This window comes from Pisolithus orientalis (genome assembly GCF_024613125.1).
Source record: "Pisolithus orientalis strain OTSU chromosome Unknown F5J12scaffold_4, whole genome shotgun sequence".
NCBI classification, from domain to species: Eukaryota; Fungi; Basidiomycota; class Agaricomycetes; order Boletales; family Pisolithaceae; genus Pisolithus; species Pisolithus orientalis.
The window spans coordinates 28,796-49,777 of NW_026260785.1; the positions used below are offsets into that span (position 1 = coordinate 28,796).

The window sequence follows — 20,982 nt, forward strand, 5'->3', positions numbered from 1 at the left end:
CCCTGACAAAGTAGATAAAATCATTAATTGGAGAACACCCACTAACAAGACCTACTCATGGGCTTCATCAGAGCAGTCAGGTATCTTGCACCCAGATGCAAAGGTGTTTGCATACCCCTTGGGCACCTGCACAAGACAGCAGCAGCCAACACTCCTTGGCACTGGTCATTCACAGAACAAAGGGCATTTGATTTAGTAAAGGAGTTAGTACATACACATTGCAAGATATGATGAACAATGCTAGGACATGCCCCAATAAACTTGTCTTGTGATGTGGTGCCTGTCAGGTGGAAGCAGTGTAATTTGGCAGGGAGAAACTATGGAAAAAGGGAACATTATCACATTTTGGTCTGGTAAATTTAACCCAGCCCAACAGAATTACCCCATGCATGAACAGGAACTATTAGCTATAGTTGAGTCATTGAAAAGATTCCAACACTTACTGCAAGGCACAAAATTCCACATATTCACTGACCATAAAGGACTTGAATGGATCCAGACACAACAACAGCTGTCCCCATGGCAGGCTAGGTGGCTTGAAACATTGGGCAACTTTGATTTTGAGATCATACATATACCAGGCAAGATGAATGTCATCACCAACACACTGAGCTGTATATACTCAGATGAACCTAAGGGGATGGTACAATCAGCCTCAGAATATGTCAGTGCTGAAGAGGAGCATGCACCTTCAATGCTGCTACTGAACTTGATTACCACCCCACTGTACATGGGCTCACCCATCTTCCTGGAAGCAACAAGGTGTCAGTCTAGTGCACAGGAAGCATTCCCTAATGTGAAGCGAGTGATCCTGAAGTTACCTGGTGACCCAACATGATCACTGGAGGGCAGGAGTATGCCAAAGCCTGACATATCACCTGATGTGCCAACAGTACCCAAGACACCTGCCAAGACAAAAATACCTATGACACATGTTGACAACAGTCCAGGCAATGACATTATGGCTGACACACCCAGTGAACAGGTACCAACCTCATTGCCTGAGTTAGTCACCATGGCAGAGTCAGACTTAGACATATGTGAGGACATACACCATCAATACCATAAGGATAAATTCTTTATTGACATTGTTAAAAACCCTAAGAACTACAAAAATTTTGAAGTAGACAACAGTCTGATTTACCTGAAAGACAAAGGACAGCAAATTCTTTGTATTCCTGATATAAGCATAGGTTCCTGCCACTTATGCAAGATCTTGATCTCACACACACATTCAATCTTAGCACACCTTGGGCCAGGGAAAACCACCAACTACCTGCAAGACAACATATGGTGGAAGGGTATCAATTCTGATGTAGATGAATTCTGTAAATCCTGTACACTATGTCAGACCTCTAAGTCCAGTGATCATCCCAGCTATGGACTATTGGAGATGCTAGATGTCCCTACCTACCCCTGGGAAACCATTGGAATTGACTTTGTCAGCCCTTTGCTGGAATCATGTACACTCAATGGAACCTTTGATATGACACTTGTCATAATTGATTACCTAACTGTCATGGTACACCTTGTCCCTATGAAACAGACTTACCATGCCAAAGACATTGCCAAGGTAATGTTTGACAGAGTGTACAAGCACCATGGAATGCCTTGGAATATCATCAGTGACTGAGACTCACTATTTATGAGTACATTCTGGAATAAACTAAATGAGCTGACAGGCACTGAACTAAGAATGTCATCAAGCTTTCATCCACAGACTGATGGAATCACTGAGCAGGCCAACCACACCTTCACTCAGATGCTACATGCATGCATATCCCCAAACCAGAAAGACTGGGCATTGAAACTACCAGCAATTGAATTTGCAATGAACTTGGCTCAGTCAGAAACTACCAGGTTTACCCCATTTATGCTAAACTACAGGCAGTCACCAAGATCCATGATCTGGGAAACCAACTCAGGATTCCCCAGTGTAAGAATATTTGCCCAGTCCATGAAAAATGCCATTATGCAAGCCCATGATTCAATTATTGCTGTGTGTATAAAACAAACTACTATGGCAAATGGAAACATAGGGACATGCCATTTGTTAAAGGTGACTTAGTATACCTATCTACAGCCAACATAGCATTACCTAAAGGGCATGCTCGAAAACTCACACCTAAGTTTATCAGCCCCTATAAGATCTTAGATGACTACTGGAACAACACATTCCTGCTTGATTTGCCAAATGACCTCAAACAGCACAGCATGCACCCCACCTTTCATGCCAGCCTGTTACATCTGCATGTCCCTAATGATGATCAACACTTCCCCAGGCAACAACTCCCTCAAATAATCAGCCTTGGGAAAACCAAACACCTCTCAGTCAAGTGGATTACAGATCACCATGGAAGGGGGAGAGATGCCCTCTTTCAGGTAGAATACTCAAGTGGTGACAAGGCTTGGCTCCCATTCCATGAGGTCTCACACCTTGAAGTGTTCACCCAATACCTAGAAGCACTGAATGTACCTAGTGCTGATAACCTTGCACCCAGGAACCAGAGTGACCACACTCCACAAGAGCTACCTCTACTCACTATATCCACACTTGATCGTGCTGCCTGTTGTGAAGCACTAGACATCATCAACAACATCACCATGAGCAACAGCTGGGCAACTCTGCCAGCTCTGTCCACTGATTACTCCTTGGCCTCAAGGACCACCCCCAGGAGGAGCCCAAGAACATTTAAAAAGTGAACTATGAATACCCAGTCAACCAGCACCCCACAATCAAACATGCACTTCATGCCACTCAAACTAGAACATTTCTGCATCACTGCTACAGCCATCTGTGATGGCTTGTTTGACATCAAATGAGATGTTGTTCCACCCAGTTATGTTAACTTCTGTGTCCTTCATGCAGATGATCCTGATCTGTATCTATGATACCCCCTTCCTCCTGCATTCAGGCAAGCTCAAACAGTGAAGCCCAAGAGAAATTCAACTTGACATGGTAACAATCAAGCTGGATACCTAACTCAGGTAATCTTCAACCATTTTGCTGCAGATACCACAACTCCAATGTGTCTCATGGTAATCCAAGGCACTGTCAACACAACCCCTATGCACCCAGGGGTCAAGGTGGAGGGTGCAAAAACCATGGTCATCCCAAGCAAGGAAGAACTACCTTCTTCAAGAACCATTCTTGCAATTTCTGCAATCAACCCTTTGAAGATGTCTCTCAGACCCCAGCTCAGCCCAATGCATCTTTCTTGTCCAATAATCCTTGCAACCCCTTCCACAAGTTCAATAACTACTCAGCAAATGTCGATGCCATGTTACAGAACCTAGAGATCAACTCTACCATCAACAGATCTCAGAATACCCCTACCAGCTCAGAGACCACTGGTCCATCCACAGGTTGGACTATCATCCTCATTTTCTCTGTGATTATACTTATGATCTACACAGCTGCTACTCCAATGGATAGTGTGGTAATGAACTAAATGATTTAACCTTCTTGTCGAAGGTCAGGAGGGCAAATGTAACAATTCATGATCTTACATGACCATTAATGCCTCAGAATATTAATGTTTTATGTCCCCTTTTCTTTCTCTTCCTTTATACCTCCCTTTTTAGGTACTTGTTTGTCTCCCACCACACTCTGAACATATATAAACCATAGTTACTGATGTACTTGCTCCCCAGTCTACCTCAAACAGAGACTTTTGTCCAGTTCTTCCTGAGTGACTGTAAGACTTACTCCTACAAGAACAGACTATGCCTGTGTGACTTAAATGAAGTTGCTTTCATCACAAAACCCCACCCTTGGCATGGAGAATCCTCACCCTTGACATGGAGAATCCCCAGGGGGTCATGGAGAATCTCCAATATGTCATGGAGAATCCCCAGTGGGCCATGGAGAATCCCCAACATGGCATGGAGAATCCCCATCCTTAACCTTCCTCTGGAGATCCACTACAAAGCCGAGAACATGTTCCTTGCTGGGATCATCCCAGGACCATATGAACCCTCCCTCCACCAAATTAACCATCTTCTTTGGCCATTGGTAGATGATCTTCTTACTGTGTGGCATGATGGGATCCAATTCTCCAGAACAACCTGTCATCCCACAGGTCACACAGTCCGATGTGCACTTGTACCACTCATTTGTGATCTCCCTGCTGCTCGTCAGATGGCTGGATATGCCTCCTACACATCTACTAATTGCTGCTCCTATTGCCATATGAAGCTGCAAGACATAGAGAATTTCGATGAATCAACCTGGCCACACTTGACCCAAGAAGAACACTTATCTATTGCACAACAATGGAGGGATGCACCTTCAGAAACTGCCCATTGCATGCTTTATGAAGAGTATGGCATATGATGGTCAGAACTCCTCTGACTACCATACTGGGATCCTCTAAAGTTTGTTCTCCTCAACTCGATGCACACTTTTCTGCTTGTCCTCATTCAGAAGCACTGCTGTGAAGTGTGGGGAATGGATGACCAGCTTGATGATGGTCTCATAGCAACATATGACAAACTCATAATGAACCAGCCTCCATCATATGATCAAGTTCAAAGTGGTCTTCACATTCTCTGATCTGGGACTGTCAAGGCCCTGTGCAAGTTGAGCAAGCCTGTGCTTCGCTTCATGTGTTGGGAGCTTCAAATCTGTTTCAGTGGCAAGAAAGGCAAGCTCATTAAATGACTTATGAGATTCATGAGTCCGGTTTGTGCACTCTTTCTTGAATCTTTTTGAATATGATTTCTTTTGCAGAGAAACCAGATGGACTGGAACAAAGAACCAGATTTTCCCCATGTGACTTCTGACTCTAGCACACCTGCTGCAACTACTGGTGAATCAAATGATTTACCATCTGCTGATCTTCTGCTAGCACCTAATGCCATTCCCCCAGGGTCAAGTTCAGTTCACCATGTGCCCCCTGTGCACATGCCAGGGGGCCTGACTGATGACAATGATGATGACCATGTGATATGCTGTGCTCTCAATCTGCTGGAAGGTGAGAGAGAAAAGGCCTTGAATGTACTGCTCAAAGCTCCCAGTCACTCAACCTTGATGTGTCTCAAGAAAGCCTTGCTAGTGTTCTTGTGTTCCCTGAAACTTCCAGCTCCATTTGTATCTGGGAGGCTATTAGATGCAGAAGAGTGAGTCGCTTACTACACTGCATGAGTAAAAGAGGAGCTGGTAAATGACCTTGTATGCTCCTCCTATTTGAATTGCTTGTCTGCAAACTGATTAACTTATTATGTTGTTGTGATGGATAGTGCAAGCATATAGAGGCCACAAATCCAGCTGAGTTGGGAAACTGGAAAGCGGACACTTCATGAGGGCAGCCCAACCATTCTACAGATTGTGTTCAACCTGAAATGGAGATCCCAGGTGATAATGGACATGAGGAAGCACTAGCAGTGTTGGGGACCATGACAGGCACGAAAGCGCTATGTTGACTTCATAGGGCTTCTCTAGTTGCGCTTTGTGTTGCGAAGCTTGGCAGGAGTGAAGGTGCCCATGAAACAAGTGATCATCCATCTTATGATGGACTTTCTAAGCTCGAATTGGCTCTGAAGTTGGATGATTGGGTATGTCTGCAACACCTCATCCTCATGAACAGTGCACTCACAGTATTTTGTTGTTGGATGGTCCCAGTGGAAAAAGACAGGCATTGTGGACAATGGTAATTTGGTGGAGACTCATGCACTGAAGGCAAGCAAGTGCCAGCAACAAAGGAAAGCTAAGAAGACGAGAGTACTCAGTCATACCACCCTAGCCTCCATTTGGGAGCATATGGATCGCTTGTCTCTCCCTTCCTGGATTGCCCCTGTGCCATGGGGAGTCAGGAGTGCTCGGAATGGAAAACTGTCTGCTGATCAATATTGAACTCTGTTCACAGTTAACCTCCTGTTCACCCTTGGACACCTCTGGGGGACAAAAGATCCACATTCTGTCGAGTACAAGATGTTCGCCAACTTCATGGACTTAGTCTCAGCAACCAGGTTAGCTATGATGCATACCATGATGTCTGACCACATATCCAAGTACAAATTCTACATGAAGTGGTACTTGCAGACATTACTGGACCTCTATCCAGGTCTTTGCCTTGCACCTGCCCATCACATTTGCCTTCATCTTGTAGAACTCCTTCAGGATTTTGGTCCAGTTCATGCCTGGAGGTGCTTTCCATTTGAGAGGTATAATGGCATGCTTCAGAAGATCCCAACTAATGGAAAACATGGTAAGCACACAATACGATTTTATTGGGTTATAAGACTATATCCACATGATAGGTGAAATGGAGCAGACCATGCTGCACCACTTCTGTATGGGCCAACATTTATGGGCTTTGTTATCTTCCAAGTCCATGCCTCCTGAGGCAATGAGTCTGCTTCTCGACTTCGATCATATCTTTCAGACAAATATGCAGGGAACTTTGTTCAATGATATGTTGTCATTTGATGGATCACTGGATGAAGTGGCACAGGGTGCAAATGGCAGCGAATTGGATCTCAAACTGTTGCATAAAGATGACTACCACCTCCTCAATGAATGGCTCTTGAGACATACAAGTGACTATGATGTGACTAAAGGTGTTAGGCCCTATGCCTATCCTCGCCAGTCCATTAGTTGGCATGGAGAGTCCTTTTCAGTGGAATCCAAGTCCCCCCCAAACAGCTGCATCATCTTCCAGATCGACGGTGGGCTTGCAGCAGGAATAATTCAGTGCATTTTCTACCATGCAAGAACGACAACTAGTGGGCAGAAGGCAGCACAGATGTTCTTTATTGTGGCTCGATATGCTGGATTATCAGAAGAGTTGGCACTTGCCAATGTATACATGGCCTTCCCAGATGCAGGAATATATTGTGTCTCCACAAGTACTCTTCCCGATGCATTGCTGATAACTAGCGCAGATGTAGTGTGCTACTTCACATCTGCCATAATACCCACAAATGAAGTTGGGCATGATATATTGTATGTACAATCCTTGGATAAGGTAGGCATCACATCTGTCCTGTTGGTCCTGTGAGCTGACATCTGGAAACGGTTCTTTCCAGGATTGATATCTATAATTCTGGTTGACAGTTAGCATTCCCCACACAGTTATTATGTACAGTAAATCTTAGTGCAGTAAAAACAGAGTGCAAAGACATCATTGTATTCCTGGACACCATTAGGCTTATGGCAATATAATGTGTAACAATATCAAATTGTTGGCAAGTATCCTATCTCACCCAAATCCAACCAGGGCAGCTCACATCCCACCCAATCCTACACAGTTTTCATTGGCGATAAGTCCCAATAATCAGGAAAACTTACATGCTGTGCCACCATGTCTGGTATGTGGGGTTCTCTGGAAAATCCCAGGGTCAGTTTGGTTACCACATATGGTAAGGCATATGTGCACAGGCAGGGGCTCTTGTGGGCCCAACACATCACCAAGCACCACACTGCACGAACTGTGAGTGGACTCCATTGTGGGTGATGGTCCATGGTGAAATATTGGGCTGTACCTTGGTCATCAGATCCCTGTACCTCTGACAAAATTCATCCAGAGTCATACCAACCTCAAACATACATGCATTCCTCTTCACAATCTCAACCAACCCTGAGCTGCATACCTGACCCTTGACTGACCATCCTTCCAGCTGGTTTGGGAGTTGGGAGTTGTTCAGGTTGATACAGAACATGAACCAATTGTGTGTGTCTCCCAACGTATTGAAGAGTGTATCAAGGGCAACACAGAACTCACCTGTGATGCATGGAGTACCTGTGTTCTGGGAAGTAGTGACATCCTCGTCCTCATGTTCTTCTTCAATGATGGGAGGAGTCATGCCAGTGGCATACAATGAATGGTATTCTTCAGGCAGGTGGAAGGAGCACACATGGGTTTGACAGGTTGTTGGGCCACAATGATCATGTCCTCACTCTTGGGATGGGCCTGTGTGGCAGTGGCTTTCCCTGAGAAGAGACCTTTGATGAAGGGATTGATGGACCCTGCCCCTTCAGCACCATCCCTGAGGCCAGCAACAGCCACCATGCCGCAAAGAAGAGCCACAAAATTGGGGTTAAGAGCATTGAGGTTGCACTCTAAAAATGCCTCTGAGGAATATGTCACCGGGTCATTGAAATGGCAAATGGTGAATGTTGGGAAACCAGACCCACCTCCTAGTTTAAAGGAAGAATGGTTTCCCCATCACTTGGCAAAGGTGTTGGCCATGGTGTGATCCATCTTTTTGTGGGATCAGTGAGCTTGGTCATCCATGATGTGAATAAGGCCACCAGATTCATTCCAGAGGAGTTGGATGCATTCAGAGTTGTCAAAGTAAGGAATGAGGGGGACATATTTAGATATGCCTTCTGATTGGTATTCATTGATGTGGGACTCAAACAGCCATTGTTGAATGAAACAGTGCAGTCATTCATTGGTGAAGTTAATGCAGAATTGGTCCAGCAAGTTGGATCTGCCTGACATGTTCTGTGGACCAGGGAGATCAAATAAACTGATAAAAGTGTCAAAGAGATATATTGTCCATCATAGATTGACCAAGTTCTTCTTTGGCTGCTCAAGTGTAAAAAAATCATGATATTGCAAGTGCAAAAGCCACATACCTTCTTCATGAATGGTGCTGGTGTGTGCGAACATGCTTGGAACATTCCTTGCCACCCTTGCTTGCGATGGAGCAAGGGGGGCAGCTTGGTATGTGTGGCTGGTAGTTCAATATTACAAGACTATAAGGGCTGAGAGTGGCATGCTACAACTTCACTATTAGTCACACTTGTGTAGATATTCTCAATATAGGCTGGCACAACTGCTGGCAAAACAATTCAGATTCAGACAGTACTATGGACATTAGGGAGTGATAAGTAGCAAGTGAAAAAAATGCAAGTATCACAAATCAATGTCAGAAATATCTCCATCCTTCACTGTTGTTGTCTGTTCAAATTGCACAAACCATGGATTTGGCAGAGATGGGGCATTGTCATCGCTGTCAGATAAGAAATCTTTCACTTCAACAGGGCCAGAAATGGACCCCCCAGGCTGATGAGGCCAAGCAGGTTGGGCATCAGCATTTACTTAGTGCAGATATTGTGTGATTAGTATGTTACTGTAAGTCAACTAAATACAAACATACAGCCTTTGCATTTCTTGCAGAAGGACTGCCTATTGGAGTCCATAGCCTCAGTGGAGGATAAGACATTAATAGAATGCAACCTCTTGCCTAGAAAAAAAAAGTTGATTTTGATGGTAAAAACAACAGTACTTAACTTACCAGTCCCAGTCACCATAGTGATTTTGAGGTCAGCAATGGAACTCAATAGCTCAACCACCTCATCGTCACTCTCACTCATAGCCTCTTCATCAGTTCCCATTACATCTGATCCAACCTTCCACTTGTCAAAAATATGATTGGGGACAGGATTTCAAGTGACTGTCCAAAAAATAAGGATGGCCAAAGTTGTAATATTTTAGCCACATACAGAACCACAGGTTACTATCAGCAATGCCAGACTTCTGACGTCCTTTGAAATGGGTGAGAACAATACCATTTGGTCGAACAGCCATAGAGAGTTTGAGTCTGCCATTAGTGGGAACAAGAAGCTGCCAGTCAGGTTGGGTTTGGGACCTCATATTGGCTTTCTTGTGATGACAGTCAAAATATTGAAAAACATTCAGGAACCATGAACACAGCTGAGCTGTAACATCTTCATGTGACCAAGAAGAGTTAACTTCAATCATTTGTTGGAGATAGCATCCATGGTTTTCCAAGTGTTGGATGAACAGTCTCTTCTCCACAGTCATCTGCAGCAAGATCGGGTCCTTCATTAACTGGCCATTTGCCTGTATTTCAATTTGCGAAGTAAGAGTCTGTGCAATAAAAATTTAAAAAGAAAAAATACATCTATTCCGCATGTAATGATCATGACAGAGCTGACATGGAATGTCTGACCACTGGTTTGCTGTTGAGAAGGCTGGAATAAAAATGTCAGCCCAAGCAGTCCCAAGGCACTACAAATGCCTACCTTGCATTTGTTAGAAGCAGTCATCCATAATGTTGAAAGCAGCTTCAGCTTTGAAGATTTAGTTTCCAGCACCTCCTGGCAGGGATTCAGTTGAGAAGTGCCAGTGAGATGTCTTGAAGTATGTCCTTCAAATATTTTTGCCACATTTGATGAGCCACATACAGCAGGCTGTGATTGGGTGATGGCTGGGGCATTGACAGCTGGGGAATTGTCAGCATGCAGGTGCTTACTGAACCCATGTGAACATTCCCAGCAATGAGTGGGGTCATCTGCCTTAGGCCTAAAGCACTCGCAATCGCATTGACCACCTCCACCCTGGCAGAGGTTTGTCCAGGTTGATGCACTTGACATGCTAAGTGAGGATGGGGTGAATGCAGTTGGTGTTACTGCAGTAAAATTCAGATGTATTTATACAAATCATGAGCCATGGCTCATTAAGTAGAATGATAATGTAGACAACACCTGGCACCATAGGCATGCCCGGGAATACCAAATCGCATCAGCCAATGAAATATCTACCTCTTTTTGTGTGTGGTGCCCAATGTGTATAGTCTCAATCAATGGGTATGTGTCAGAGTCCCACTCTGTTGCTGTCAACCCGAAATTTTCCAGCATGATGTCCTGCATGACTACCTGTTGAAGACCCCTGAAGAAGGTTAGTTCTTCTTCATCATTCTGAAAAGGGTGCCAAAGAGACAGTATATGCACAGCCTCATGTTTAATGTGAACTTGCTGTTGGTGTGCAATCGCATCAGCTGTCTCCATTACTTCATCATTGGCAAGGTTACATCCTTCACAATCTTCATGCTCTTGGTAGATTCCAAATTGAATCTGACCAAGCAGATGCATATCCTGTATTTCATGAGATGAAGAGTATAAACTAATAAAATTTGAGATTTACCAATGGACTCTTGTTGTTAGTACCTGCACCACCCATTGGGTGGCAGTTCCACTCCTCCTGAAACACCTGGCAGTCATGATTGATATCTTCAAGGAACAGTGTGTGGAGTAACCAGATATGTGATGGGTTTTCAATATTGAGCATATGAACATGTTCAAGCTGTGCAAAAAAAGCATGCCAGCATCTGGCAAATTGGGATCCAACTTTGACCCATAAGCACTCAATGCAACAATTCCGAGTTGAACTATCCATATGATCAGCAATGATGAATACAAAAATAATGTAAAACTCACGTTCCCCAGATAAATGAGCCACAGTGGTGGCCATTCTTCATGATCATGTATGTCGCAACATCAATGTTCTCACCACCACAGTCTCCATGTACATGAGAAGGTATTCCATATTGTTGAGTAGTGTGTTTGAATAAGCAAAGGACATTCGATGACTGGTTGTTGTCGCTAGCATGAATTGCAGTAACCTATGAGTGAATCAACAAATGTGACAAACTTGAGAAGGAGATAGACATACTGTGCAGCAAAAGCCATTGATAAACCCATGGATGACAATTCCCCACCAGATCAGCTTGTGTTGGCTGTTGATGTGCCACAGCACATTTGGCCATTTGATGTGATACTTGCATCTCATTTTCATGCAGCAGTCTCATAAAGCTTGACCTAGTCGATCGATCCTTCGAAGCAACTGAATTACATGGTGATGTTGCACATGGATCCCCTGTGCTCGCATAAACCCCATGATATAGTGAAGGCTGGACTTGGGCCATCTCTTCTTGAATGCAGTAACAAGCTTATCAAGCTCCATATCTGTGATCTTCATGTATCTTCATTTGATGCTGTGAGACTTCATGTAAGAACATAAGGTGTTTCTGTGGATTCCAAGGACATGCGCAAGCTTGGTGGTGTGGATTTGCCTTGAAGTTGAAATGGCCTCCTTGAGAATGCCAATGTTAATGACTTTCCTTGGTCATCCTCATAAGCCGGTGTGAATTTCCATCACAGGCTCTAGGATCTCTACAGTGTTATCAACACTAATCATGAGTTGGCATGACAGACTGTTAGTGTCAGCGACCATTTATTCAAATGTACTCACTGAGTCCTCATGCTGTCTCAATAACATGTAAGTGCTGCATGCAGTCTTCCAATTGACTCGGCCACCAGTGAGAGCCAGTCAGACAGATCAGATCCTAGATGGTCTTCTTCAATTGCAGTAAGGAGATGCATTGCATTGCCTTCCAGAAAGCCAAGGTGGCAGTCTAAGCAAACCGGGTCATCATCCTCTTGAGTCCAGGCATGGAGAGCACACTGGTAAATTTTGGATAGCGAGTCAAAAGTGGTGAGGAGATCGGGTGGCCATGGTGTGGTGCTCGCAGGTAGCTGAGGGATGGCACTTGGGAGCGAAGTTGCCATCGATAACAGAGTACATACATAGGTCTGGACACATGAAACCTAAACCCACATACAGCCAAACAAATAACTGACATAATTTTGATGCACAATTTTCTAGGCCTAACCCTTCCAGTGTTTTGCCCTAATCATGACTAGTCCTTCAGCACCAGCAACTGTGATGGCCACCTGCCATCCCAACTTTTATTTTGAAAATGGCACATACATTATCCTGGTCAAAAATTTCCTTTACAAACTCAACCACAACATCTTGGTGAACGAGTCAGCCTTCTTTTCTGACCTCTTTTCACTTGGCAAATTTGTGCTAGAGGACAAGGATATGGAGGGGCATGCTGATCAGAACCCAATTATTGTGAAGGATGGATTTCTCACTACAGAAATTTCTGACTTGTGCCTCAAGATCAAGTTCACATGGTAAGTCTATGAGTTTCTGCTCTGATGCATGTACTGATTTCACCTACTAAAGTCCCTGCCCACCTGCTAAATATTCTGCAGATGACCTCAAGAACCTCCTGGAGTTTATCCACAAGTTCCAATGCAGTGCATGCCTACTCAGCTTCATTACTTCCTGCATCATTGAGAAATCATATTCCTTCCATCCTTCTGAACTCATTTATCTGGGCATTGAGTACAAGATTCAGGCACTCTTCAAAAGAGGTTTTATGAGGCTCTGCAACCTCCCTCTGACGAAGATCAAGAAGATTCACTGTTGCTGGATGGGGATGGAAACTTACATCACCTACATTTATGTCAGGTCCCTCCTGGATGAGTATGTCTGCACAGTTGCTGTGGAGGCCCCCCCTATCATACATGCTGCTCGCTGTCAGGATCATAAGGGGTGTGAAGAAGACTGGGGTGCAGTGTGGTGGAATGGCATGGGGCAACTCCTCCTCAATGGAAGGAGCCCATACAGTTTTGATGATGCTATTGATCTCTTCAGGAAATTGCAGTTTGGCTGTGTCAGTGAAGATTGCAAGAGGTATATGTTTTCAAATATAATGCACATAAATAAACCACTTGCCCACTCCCACCGATTCATTACCCATGTTAGAGATTGTCTTGTCCAGAGCATTATACCTATGTAGGTCTCGTCATGTATCATTTGTTACTTCTTGTAATTGTATGTAGAAATGTGGTGGCACATCATATAAATTGACAAGACTTCATTTAAGTCAAAGTTATCTTGGCCTGGCTCATAAGCCAATTTCGAAGCACAACTAAGTTGTACTATATACAATAATACAATTACATGGTGGTACAGTTAAAAATAACAGGCATGGCAGTGAGGCAGTGAGGCCACAACATATGGGTGACATGGCTGATTGGATGCAGTGGTGAGGCCATGGCATATAGGTATCATGGCTGAACAGATGCAGTGATGTGGCGATGCAACTGCAAAAAATAAACATGCAGATTTTATGCCATACATAGATGCATGTTTTTCCAACTCTTAGTTACCTTGCACTTTTTTTTGTGTGTACCATGCACATGTGTGGAGTCCATCCCACTAGGGGAATTCACAGTTCATTTTTGATGGCTGTTTTCGACCTCATTTTTGATGTCCTTGATGAAAATGGCGCAAAAATGACCCCTGACATTTTCATTTGATGCAGGCACTCCCCAGTGGACTTTGAAACATGATCCTTTGCCTAGTAAGTAGACACACCCACTGGTGACCCTATGCCATGTCTTCTTGGTAATTCTGGATGGATTTATGCCTCGCATCAAGTCAATACCTGTGCCATCTGTTTTGGCCAGTCTGCCAGCAGCAAAATCACATGCGAAGAAGGAAAAATCCCTGAGGGACAGTGGTCTTTGATGTGAGAATGATAATCATTTCAGAGTGTAACTACTGCATATTCAAACTCCAGAACTTTGTTGCAAGTGAAAACACGAGCAAAAATGAGGGATATCAGAGAAAAACACCATTTTCGGCCAACTCCACACAACAAAAATGAAAACACATGAAAACAGCTGTCAAAAATGAACTGTGAATTCCCTTATTGTAAATATACAAAACATAGTGCACAAAATTTATGTGAACCGTCTACATTGGAATGCCAACTAAACATGAACACAGGCAAGAGGCAAGAAGTTGTCATGTACAATGTTATTGTCAAGGACTGAGTTAGAGACTTTTGAGAAGCACAGGTGTGCCTTTCTTGAGGAGGCCACAGAAGCACACATACTCTGCAAGGATTGGACACATGAAGTATGATGCAGCATCATAGAAATGCACACAGTACCTCAGAAAAAAATGCAGGGGGCATCAGAAAAACACATGTGTAAGTGATGCTGCTGTTCAACTTGTAGCAATCATTCTTCCTGTGACGATTCCAGACTATGAGAGGCTTGATCGGTGAAAGCATACACAGCCATCATAGGAAATTGTATGCACACTGTTTGCATAGCTATGTCGATATTCAACTTGTCTGTTTTGATTCTGGATGTACCACACATCACCACTATGCAAAGCAAGGTTGAATGTTGAACATTGAAACCCAGTCAAGTATAACTAACAAAAATGAAATTGTGCCCTTTGCTCCACAGCATGACAGTCAAATATTCTACATGTACAATTACCATTACAGATTCAGGATAAATTCAGCCGTGTAACATGATACTACCTGCTGAGTTCATGGGCAGATGGCCTACTGCAAGACATCCCTATCTGCCAGAATACTGTAAAGACCCATCAGTAAGTTGGCCCAGTGGTTACTAGGGGTGGCTTACCAGCATTCCACAAACTCAATGAGGGTATTTGCAAGTTCCATAAGGCCCTTGGTGCAACTCACTTGGAGTGGAGAGAATATTCTCTGAAGTGGAATGCTGAGCAAGTTAATTAACAAATGAGAGTAGAGGCGCACCCATTCTTTGTCCAAAATTGGCTCTCCAGCTTCTATTTTCAGTATGCTGCCATTGCTCTGAATGAACACTAGAACTCCTGAGGTATAACAAGGGTGGTACTCACATGTGCTGCTGCTCAACATACACAGCATCGACTGTTTCTGTGCAATTGCGAGCAAACACGAGGATCATAGAGTAGTATATATTGTCCTGCAGAAATTGGTTTTCATGAAAAGTGGCATGAACAAAGAAAGTATGCACCAGTGGAATACCATTGAGTACCGCTTGGTGCACAATGTCATACATAGAGGTACTCCCATGCATGTCAAGACCAACAGCAGGGACCAGATGAGGGCCAGAGGGGTTGCAAGGGCAGGTAGGGGTCCTCAAGGGAGCAGATAGGGTCTCAAATGTTTGGTGGGAGCCACGAGATCATAGATTGTATGGGGAATAGTGTCTGACACCTTTATGAGGCATGGAGTGTGTTGTAGGGGACATTGTGTAAAAAACCTTGGGAGGGGATGTGAGCATTGGAATGTTCCCCATACAACAACCTCTTTATATAGCTAGCTGGCATTCAATGCACAAAGGAATAGTAGTAGTGGCACTCTGGGTTTTTTCATTAGAAAGAGAATGAGTGGTGCTGCAAGCCATGAGGACCTGGCCAATTGGTAGCTATAGATAAATGTCACCCACCCAATGAGTTACTTGATTGTCTTGCATGAGCACATACACCTTTGTGAACACAGCTAAAGCAAGTCACTCTTTCTTCAGCCCTTACCATTGGTTTGGGCATCAGCTCAACACATATTCGATGGTCTGGTCAAACTCATCCCATCTATCTCTGATCTACTCATGAAAATAGTCCATATTATGACTTGATGTCTGAGCAAGTGACCTCACCCAGATAGCTGCCCTGCTTGATGAAAAACCTTTAGCTTGGACTGAAAGAGGTCAGGAATGAAAGGATTTGGTTATACTTCCTTGCATTGTGATCAGTGTAGTGTGGGGGGAGGGGGGGCCGAGCCTCTGGAATCCAGATACATAGTTGCAAAATAGGAATGAAAAAGTTAAAGATTAGGCTTACATAATAGCACTTCGCTCTTTCACTCTGTTGATTACTGTTGATTGGTGAAATTCAGTCCTCCTGTGCTATTTTAAACTCAGAAATGTTCCTAAGTTTCGTATTATCAGTACTGGCCGAGCACAACTTCTACTGCTGGGCAAGTATTGGACAATGCTACCATATAATGGTTAAGTGACCCCACAAAACTCATGTCAACTGTCAGAACAACTGAGCACAGACATGGTAAAAGGGTATGGCAATCAAAATCAGGAGGTCCAGGTCCAGGAGTGGGTAGGATGCTGCAGAAGTGCATCTAATAGGCTAGTTGACGACATCCTGTAGATGCTCAGGTGTTGCACAGCTGGATACATTAACAGGATTTTGGTCCAGGTACGAATGGGAATTCTGTTGTGACAATCCATGCCAAAGATGAAATGTAGACACTGTACATGCAGAAGAGAGGGAAAGGAGCTGGCCATACAGGTGGCATTCCAGGGAATGGCACTGGACCATTCTAAGGATAAATGGATGACATGCGGGACAGAGGGTGTGTCAATGTAACCAATCGCCTCTGGAAAGCCAAAAACTTGGATTGACATTGCATCATAATGAACCTCCACTGTGTGGTATGTAGTTAGTTGAGCACATGCTCCCACAACAGACAAAAGATGATTCAAATCTGCAGTGCTACCTTGGACACTCAGATCTTCTGAGTGAACTTCTAGTAGTTGGAGGTGGGGAGTAGTAAGGGATTCCAGCAGGAATGCCATATGCACTGCAGTAGCTTCCAACATGACCATATGAAGACATGAAAACAATATTCTTGATGGGCTAGATGGAGGAACAGATCACTGCAGGGCTTGGTGAATGACAAGGACCTGAAGGAGAGGCATATCCAGTAGAAACGCCATCAAATAATTCAGAGACAATCTGGAATCTGTGGGGAGATGGCAGAGAGTGAAATTCCACAGATTACAAAAGCCTTCAGGGTGGAACAGCAGCCAGTGGATTCTGAAATTTTCGATATGCAGATCACGAAGAGCTGGTGCTCTGAGCTCGAGTATGGGAATTGTTGGTCTAGCGAGCACTTCAGAAGAGTTGTAGCCAACCAGCATGAGCATTCCCAGGTTGGGTGTAAACCTTGGGATGCATGCCACCATTATCATCATGTGTTCAAGGGGTAGGTGTAAGTAAACAGAGTGGACCTGATGTGGTGTGGCAAACACCCAAGAGACATTGTTCTCTGCAGTTAGTATGTCCCACTGATAAACAATCAATCCAAAGATATTCTCCAAGCAGTTGAACATGTAATCCCAGGAGACATCCAGCAGATGTGGCATAGAGTGCTGTATCATCATTGCTACCCTCCCTCCATTATCATTGGCAAAATTGATTGCACAAGCCCAAAGTCGGGGAGAAGTAGTGGTGATTGCCCACCACCAGCAGCACACATGACTGCAGGCTACCAGTGAGTGACTCCCAACTTCTGAGTCTGTGACATATTGAAAGATATCTAGAAGGAGCTCCACTGGAAGCTTTGTAATGGGCAAAGAGGAGTTCAGCCCCTCACACAAGTGCTGGACAAGTTCAAGGAGATGCACAACCTCTGTCCTAATTACTGCAGGATCAGCAGTGCTCAGTGGAAATGGTGCCTGGTATTGGGGCTGTAACTGTCCATTGGCAGATCGCAATTTTTGGGACTGCTGATACCAAAGAGTAAATAGTACTGCACCAAAAATTGAGATCACCAACAAGAATATTGGAATTCCACACTCACCAGGAATCATGGTTTCCACACACAAGATTAAGGATGTGATTGTCATACTGACACATGCACCCAACAATGAAGTTGGTAACCAGTGAATTACCAGAGACTAACGTGTCGATATCCTGTAGATTCCTTTCCTTTGACCACCTCAGAACAAAGGAAAAGTGGCCAGGTGGAGAAACAAAGGAAGAGTGGCCAGGCAGAGACTTATGCCGACACCTGCCAGAAATCATGGGAATTCACACATGCTTTGTTATGCTAGCATTTATGTGCATTGCCAGAAGGTCAGAGGCCAAGGTTTAGATTATTACATGGGAGTAATTTGACAGTGTGACCAGCTTGCTGAGAGTGAGTTCTTGAAGGCATGATTAGTGGTGGCTGGTACAGTGCAGTAAGCAGTGTGATGGGTTGAGATATGAAATGGAACACAGCCTCCCTTTGCAATGGAAAACCAACAATGTGGCACACACTTCTGGATATTTCACTGAGTCTCTTTGTCAAGTTCGACCTCATCATCTCATGCCAGTGCCCAACCAAGTTCACAACCATCATTGAAGGCTTTGCATAACACTCGTGAATGAGGGTAGACACATGATTCGGATTCAGACTGAGGTAGGACATCTTCTGGATTGAAACCAGAAGGACAGGATTGAGTCTGTGGTAATCATCCTGAAGCTTGTTGTGATGACTCTACATCTGCAAATCGCTTAGTGCTCTAAGAGCACCATTAGAGTGCTTAGCATCAGTAACAGTGCATGCTGAGCACTCAAACAATTCAAAAACTGTCTGAAGCACATGCTGTAATTCAACCATCTTGCACATGTACTCTGACTCGAAGGGCTGATTGCGATTGGGGTGTGCATCGGTGGTGCTGGAGTTACTGGTGGTGGGCTGGAAGTTTCATCCTTCATCATCAGAGCCTCGATGTGAGACTTACTGCAAGCAGGCTTAGCAGGCTAGATGTAACTTTCCTGATGCATGTACTTCTTGTATTCTGTATAGGTAATGTAAGTATCAGAAGTTGTTGCTACAACTTGGCCACTTACATAACAGCACCTACCTTTGGAACTGGACAGAAATGTGGCTGGGCTGTGTGCCCCTCCTGCTAACCCATTTTGGGATGCCCCTGACATAGCATGTATATTTTATGGGTGTCTGCTACTCAGCTGGGGTGCAGTTGCCTCTAGATCATATCACACCTCAGCTGGCTCCCTCTCAAGCTCGACCCCCTACTGCACATCCTGAACCCACAGACATTTGATGGTCGGAATTCATATCTTTGCTCGTGTGAGAGGGCCATTCTGGTAGCATGTGGTCAAACGAGTTTGGGAATGGGTTTCTAGGAAGCAGTGAAGGCACAAGGGGAAGAGGATTATATCAGATTTTTCTGCAGGGAGGATGTTCTATAGTGCATTCACATCTAGTTTTCATCCATACAATATTGATGTTCAGGGATAACCAACTCATTCATATACTATCTACAATACACAAGATTGACAGTGGGCTTCCCACCAAGCATCCCTTCATATCCTCTTCAAGTATCACCAATGAATGAATTCAACACAGGCACCAATTGGACCTGACTTGCTGCAAGCACCCCTCGCATTTCCCTAGCAACAGCACTCATCCCATCCAACAGTCCATGCAGAGTAAAGGCTGGTATGGGTGCACTTGTGGCATGGTTGTGGCATGTGGGGCAAGTGTGCTGTGAAGATGGACATCTTTCCACCTGCTTTGCAAAGAAACTTTCCAGGCATGAATGACAGTAGGTGTGTCTGCAGTCAGGTAACCTATGGTCATAGTATTGTGTTAGCACAACTTGTCCAGGGATTGATAATGACTCATGTGAGTGGTTGGCAAAGCATGCCAAGGCATATGGCACAGGACAAGTCATGCTCAGCCATAGCAAATATCTTAAAACAGTCCATCAGTGGCTTCATACTTGACCAGCAGAATACAACCATTACCTTCTGGATAGCCTCCCAAAAATTGTTTCTAGTGGTAGCAAGCTCCCTGCATAACACTGTGTTGCAATCCATCTGAATCTCACACATGCAAGCAGACCTGAGTTGTAAATCATAATAAAATGGGAGACAAACCAGCAGTCTGATGATGGAAATAATCCCTGTTCCAGGTTCTGCAGGCTTAAGGGCATTATGGGAGATAACAATGAAGCCTTCATCATCATCCATCCTGTCAGGGTTGGGGGGGTGTGCTTTATTTATGTAGCTGTTAAGGCTTCTTACAGTCAGAATATAAGAGTGAGCAGTTAGGGAGGTTGCATGCAAGTCGCATTCTACCTTTAAGCATTGTCATTGCACTGTTGAAGCTTCATTTGACCTGGAATACAATCACAAATTTCAGTGCACCAACCCAACAAATGGGGACATTACGACAAATGACATTCTTGATACAAAGTCCAACACAGCCTCTTTATCACCCCTGCTGAGCTAGAAAACAGCAAGGATCACACAGTGAACTGGCAGAACACATAAGGATGAGGAGGCCCTTGGTTATATCAGTGAAGATCTGTGAAAATGTTGAATTTTGGCTGAGTTTTTCAATACCAGAGTGTGCACTCTGATTCATGGACAGAGACAAGGTTTATAACAAACTAACCTTAGCAAAGTGGGTTTGGATTGCCATCCCATCGACCTGGGCCCACCACGAAGTTGAAAGATGGAGCCACATGTAAAGCTGTCATGGCACCACTCTGCAGTGAAAGAACCATGAAAGAAAATGGTCACTATCTGCTGCTCGCCTTTCTGTCTCCTTTCTGTCAACTCTATCTAAGAGGTTTGCCCAGTTGTCCTGCTGGTAGTTGCAATAGACTTGGAGATACTGTTCCAGGGTCTGGTTAGTCTGCTCAGTGTCAAGTATGGGTTTACCCTCAGGTGACCAGGCTTCAAGACCAGGTGACAGGGGCTAAGTCTGGCTGACCAAAGTCAAGGCTGGGAGACAGGGGCCAAGTCTGGTTGGACC

At 44.3% G+C, this 20,982-nt stretch overlaps 6 protein-coding genes across 6 annotated transcripts; 2 read left to right on the plus strand and 4 right to left on the minus strand.

Moving 5' to 3' along the window:
- Positions 1–4,741: 4,741 nt before the first annotated feature.
- On the plus strand, positions 4,742–7,001 carry F5J12DRAFT_888789 (uncharacterized protein; the record flags this gene model as incomplete). Its single annotated transcript, XM_051747284.1, has 5 exons — positions 4,742–5,121; positions 5,433–5,556; positions 5,624–5,816; positions 5,868–6,209; positions 6,262–7,001. 5 exons carry the CDS (start codon positions 4,742–4,744, stop codon positions 6,999–7,001), a joined length of 1,779 nt encoding a protein of 592 aa, XP_051603309.1.
- A 496-nt stretch (positions 7,002–7,497) lies between these two features.
- F5J12DRAFT_705360 (uncharacterized protein) lies at positions 7,498–7,722 on the minus strand (the record flags this gene model as incomplete). Its single annotated transcript, XM_051740559.1, has 1 exon — positions 7,498–7,722. A coding segment is annotated over one exon (225 nt), but the record flags the coding sequence as incomplete, so codon positions are not given.
- An 80-nt stretch (positions 7,723–7,802) lies between these two features.
- Positions 7,803–8,117, minus strand: F5J12DRAFT_714621 (uncharacterized protein; the record flags this gene model as incomplete). The annotated part of the gene is made up of 1 exon (XM_051740901.1): positions 7,803–8,117. A coding segment is annotated over one exon (315 nt), but the record flags the coding sequence as incomplete, so codon positions are not given.
- A 390-nt stretch (positions 8,118–8,507) lies between these two features.
- On the minus strand, positions 8,508–10,348 carry F5J12DRAFT_779986 (uncharacterized protein; the record flags this gene model as incomplete). The annotated part of the gene is made up of 9 exons (XM_051742445.1): positions 8,508–8,534; positions 8,585–8,704; positions 8,752–8,816; positions 9,109–9,195; positions 9,247–9,351; positions 9,455–9,842; positions 9,875–9,946; positions 9,998–10,197; positions 10,228–10,348. The coding sequence occupies 9 exons, from the start codon at positions 10,346–10,348 to the stop codon at positions 8,508–8,510; spliced, it is 1,185 nt and encodes a 394-aa protein (XP_051603312.1).
- A 66-nt stretch (positions 10,349–10,414) lies between these two features.
- On the minus strand, positions 10,415–11,150 carry F5J12DRAFT_714311 (uncharacterized protein; the record flags this gene model as incomplete). The annotated part of the gene is made up of 2 exons (XM_051740884.1): positions 10,415–10,849; positions 10,899–11,150. The coding sequence occupies 2 exons, from the start codon at positions 11,148–11,150 to the stop codon at positions 10,415–10,417; spliced, it is 687 nt and encodes a 228-aa protein (XP_051603313.1).
- Positions 11,151–12,449: 1,299 nt separating this feature from the next.
- Positions 12,450–13,657, plus strand: F5J12DRAFT_779988 (uncharacterized protein; the record flags this gene model as incomplete). Its single annotated transcript, XM_051742446.1, has 4 exons — positions 12,450–12,733; positions 12,786–13,298; positions 13,405–13,439; positions 13,581–13,657. The coding sequence occupies 4 exons, from the start codon at positions 12,450–12,452 to the stop codon at positions 13,655–13,657; spliced, it is 909 nt and encodes a 302-aa protein (XP_051603314.1).
- Positions 13,658–20,982: the final 7,325 nt, after the last annotated feature.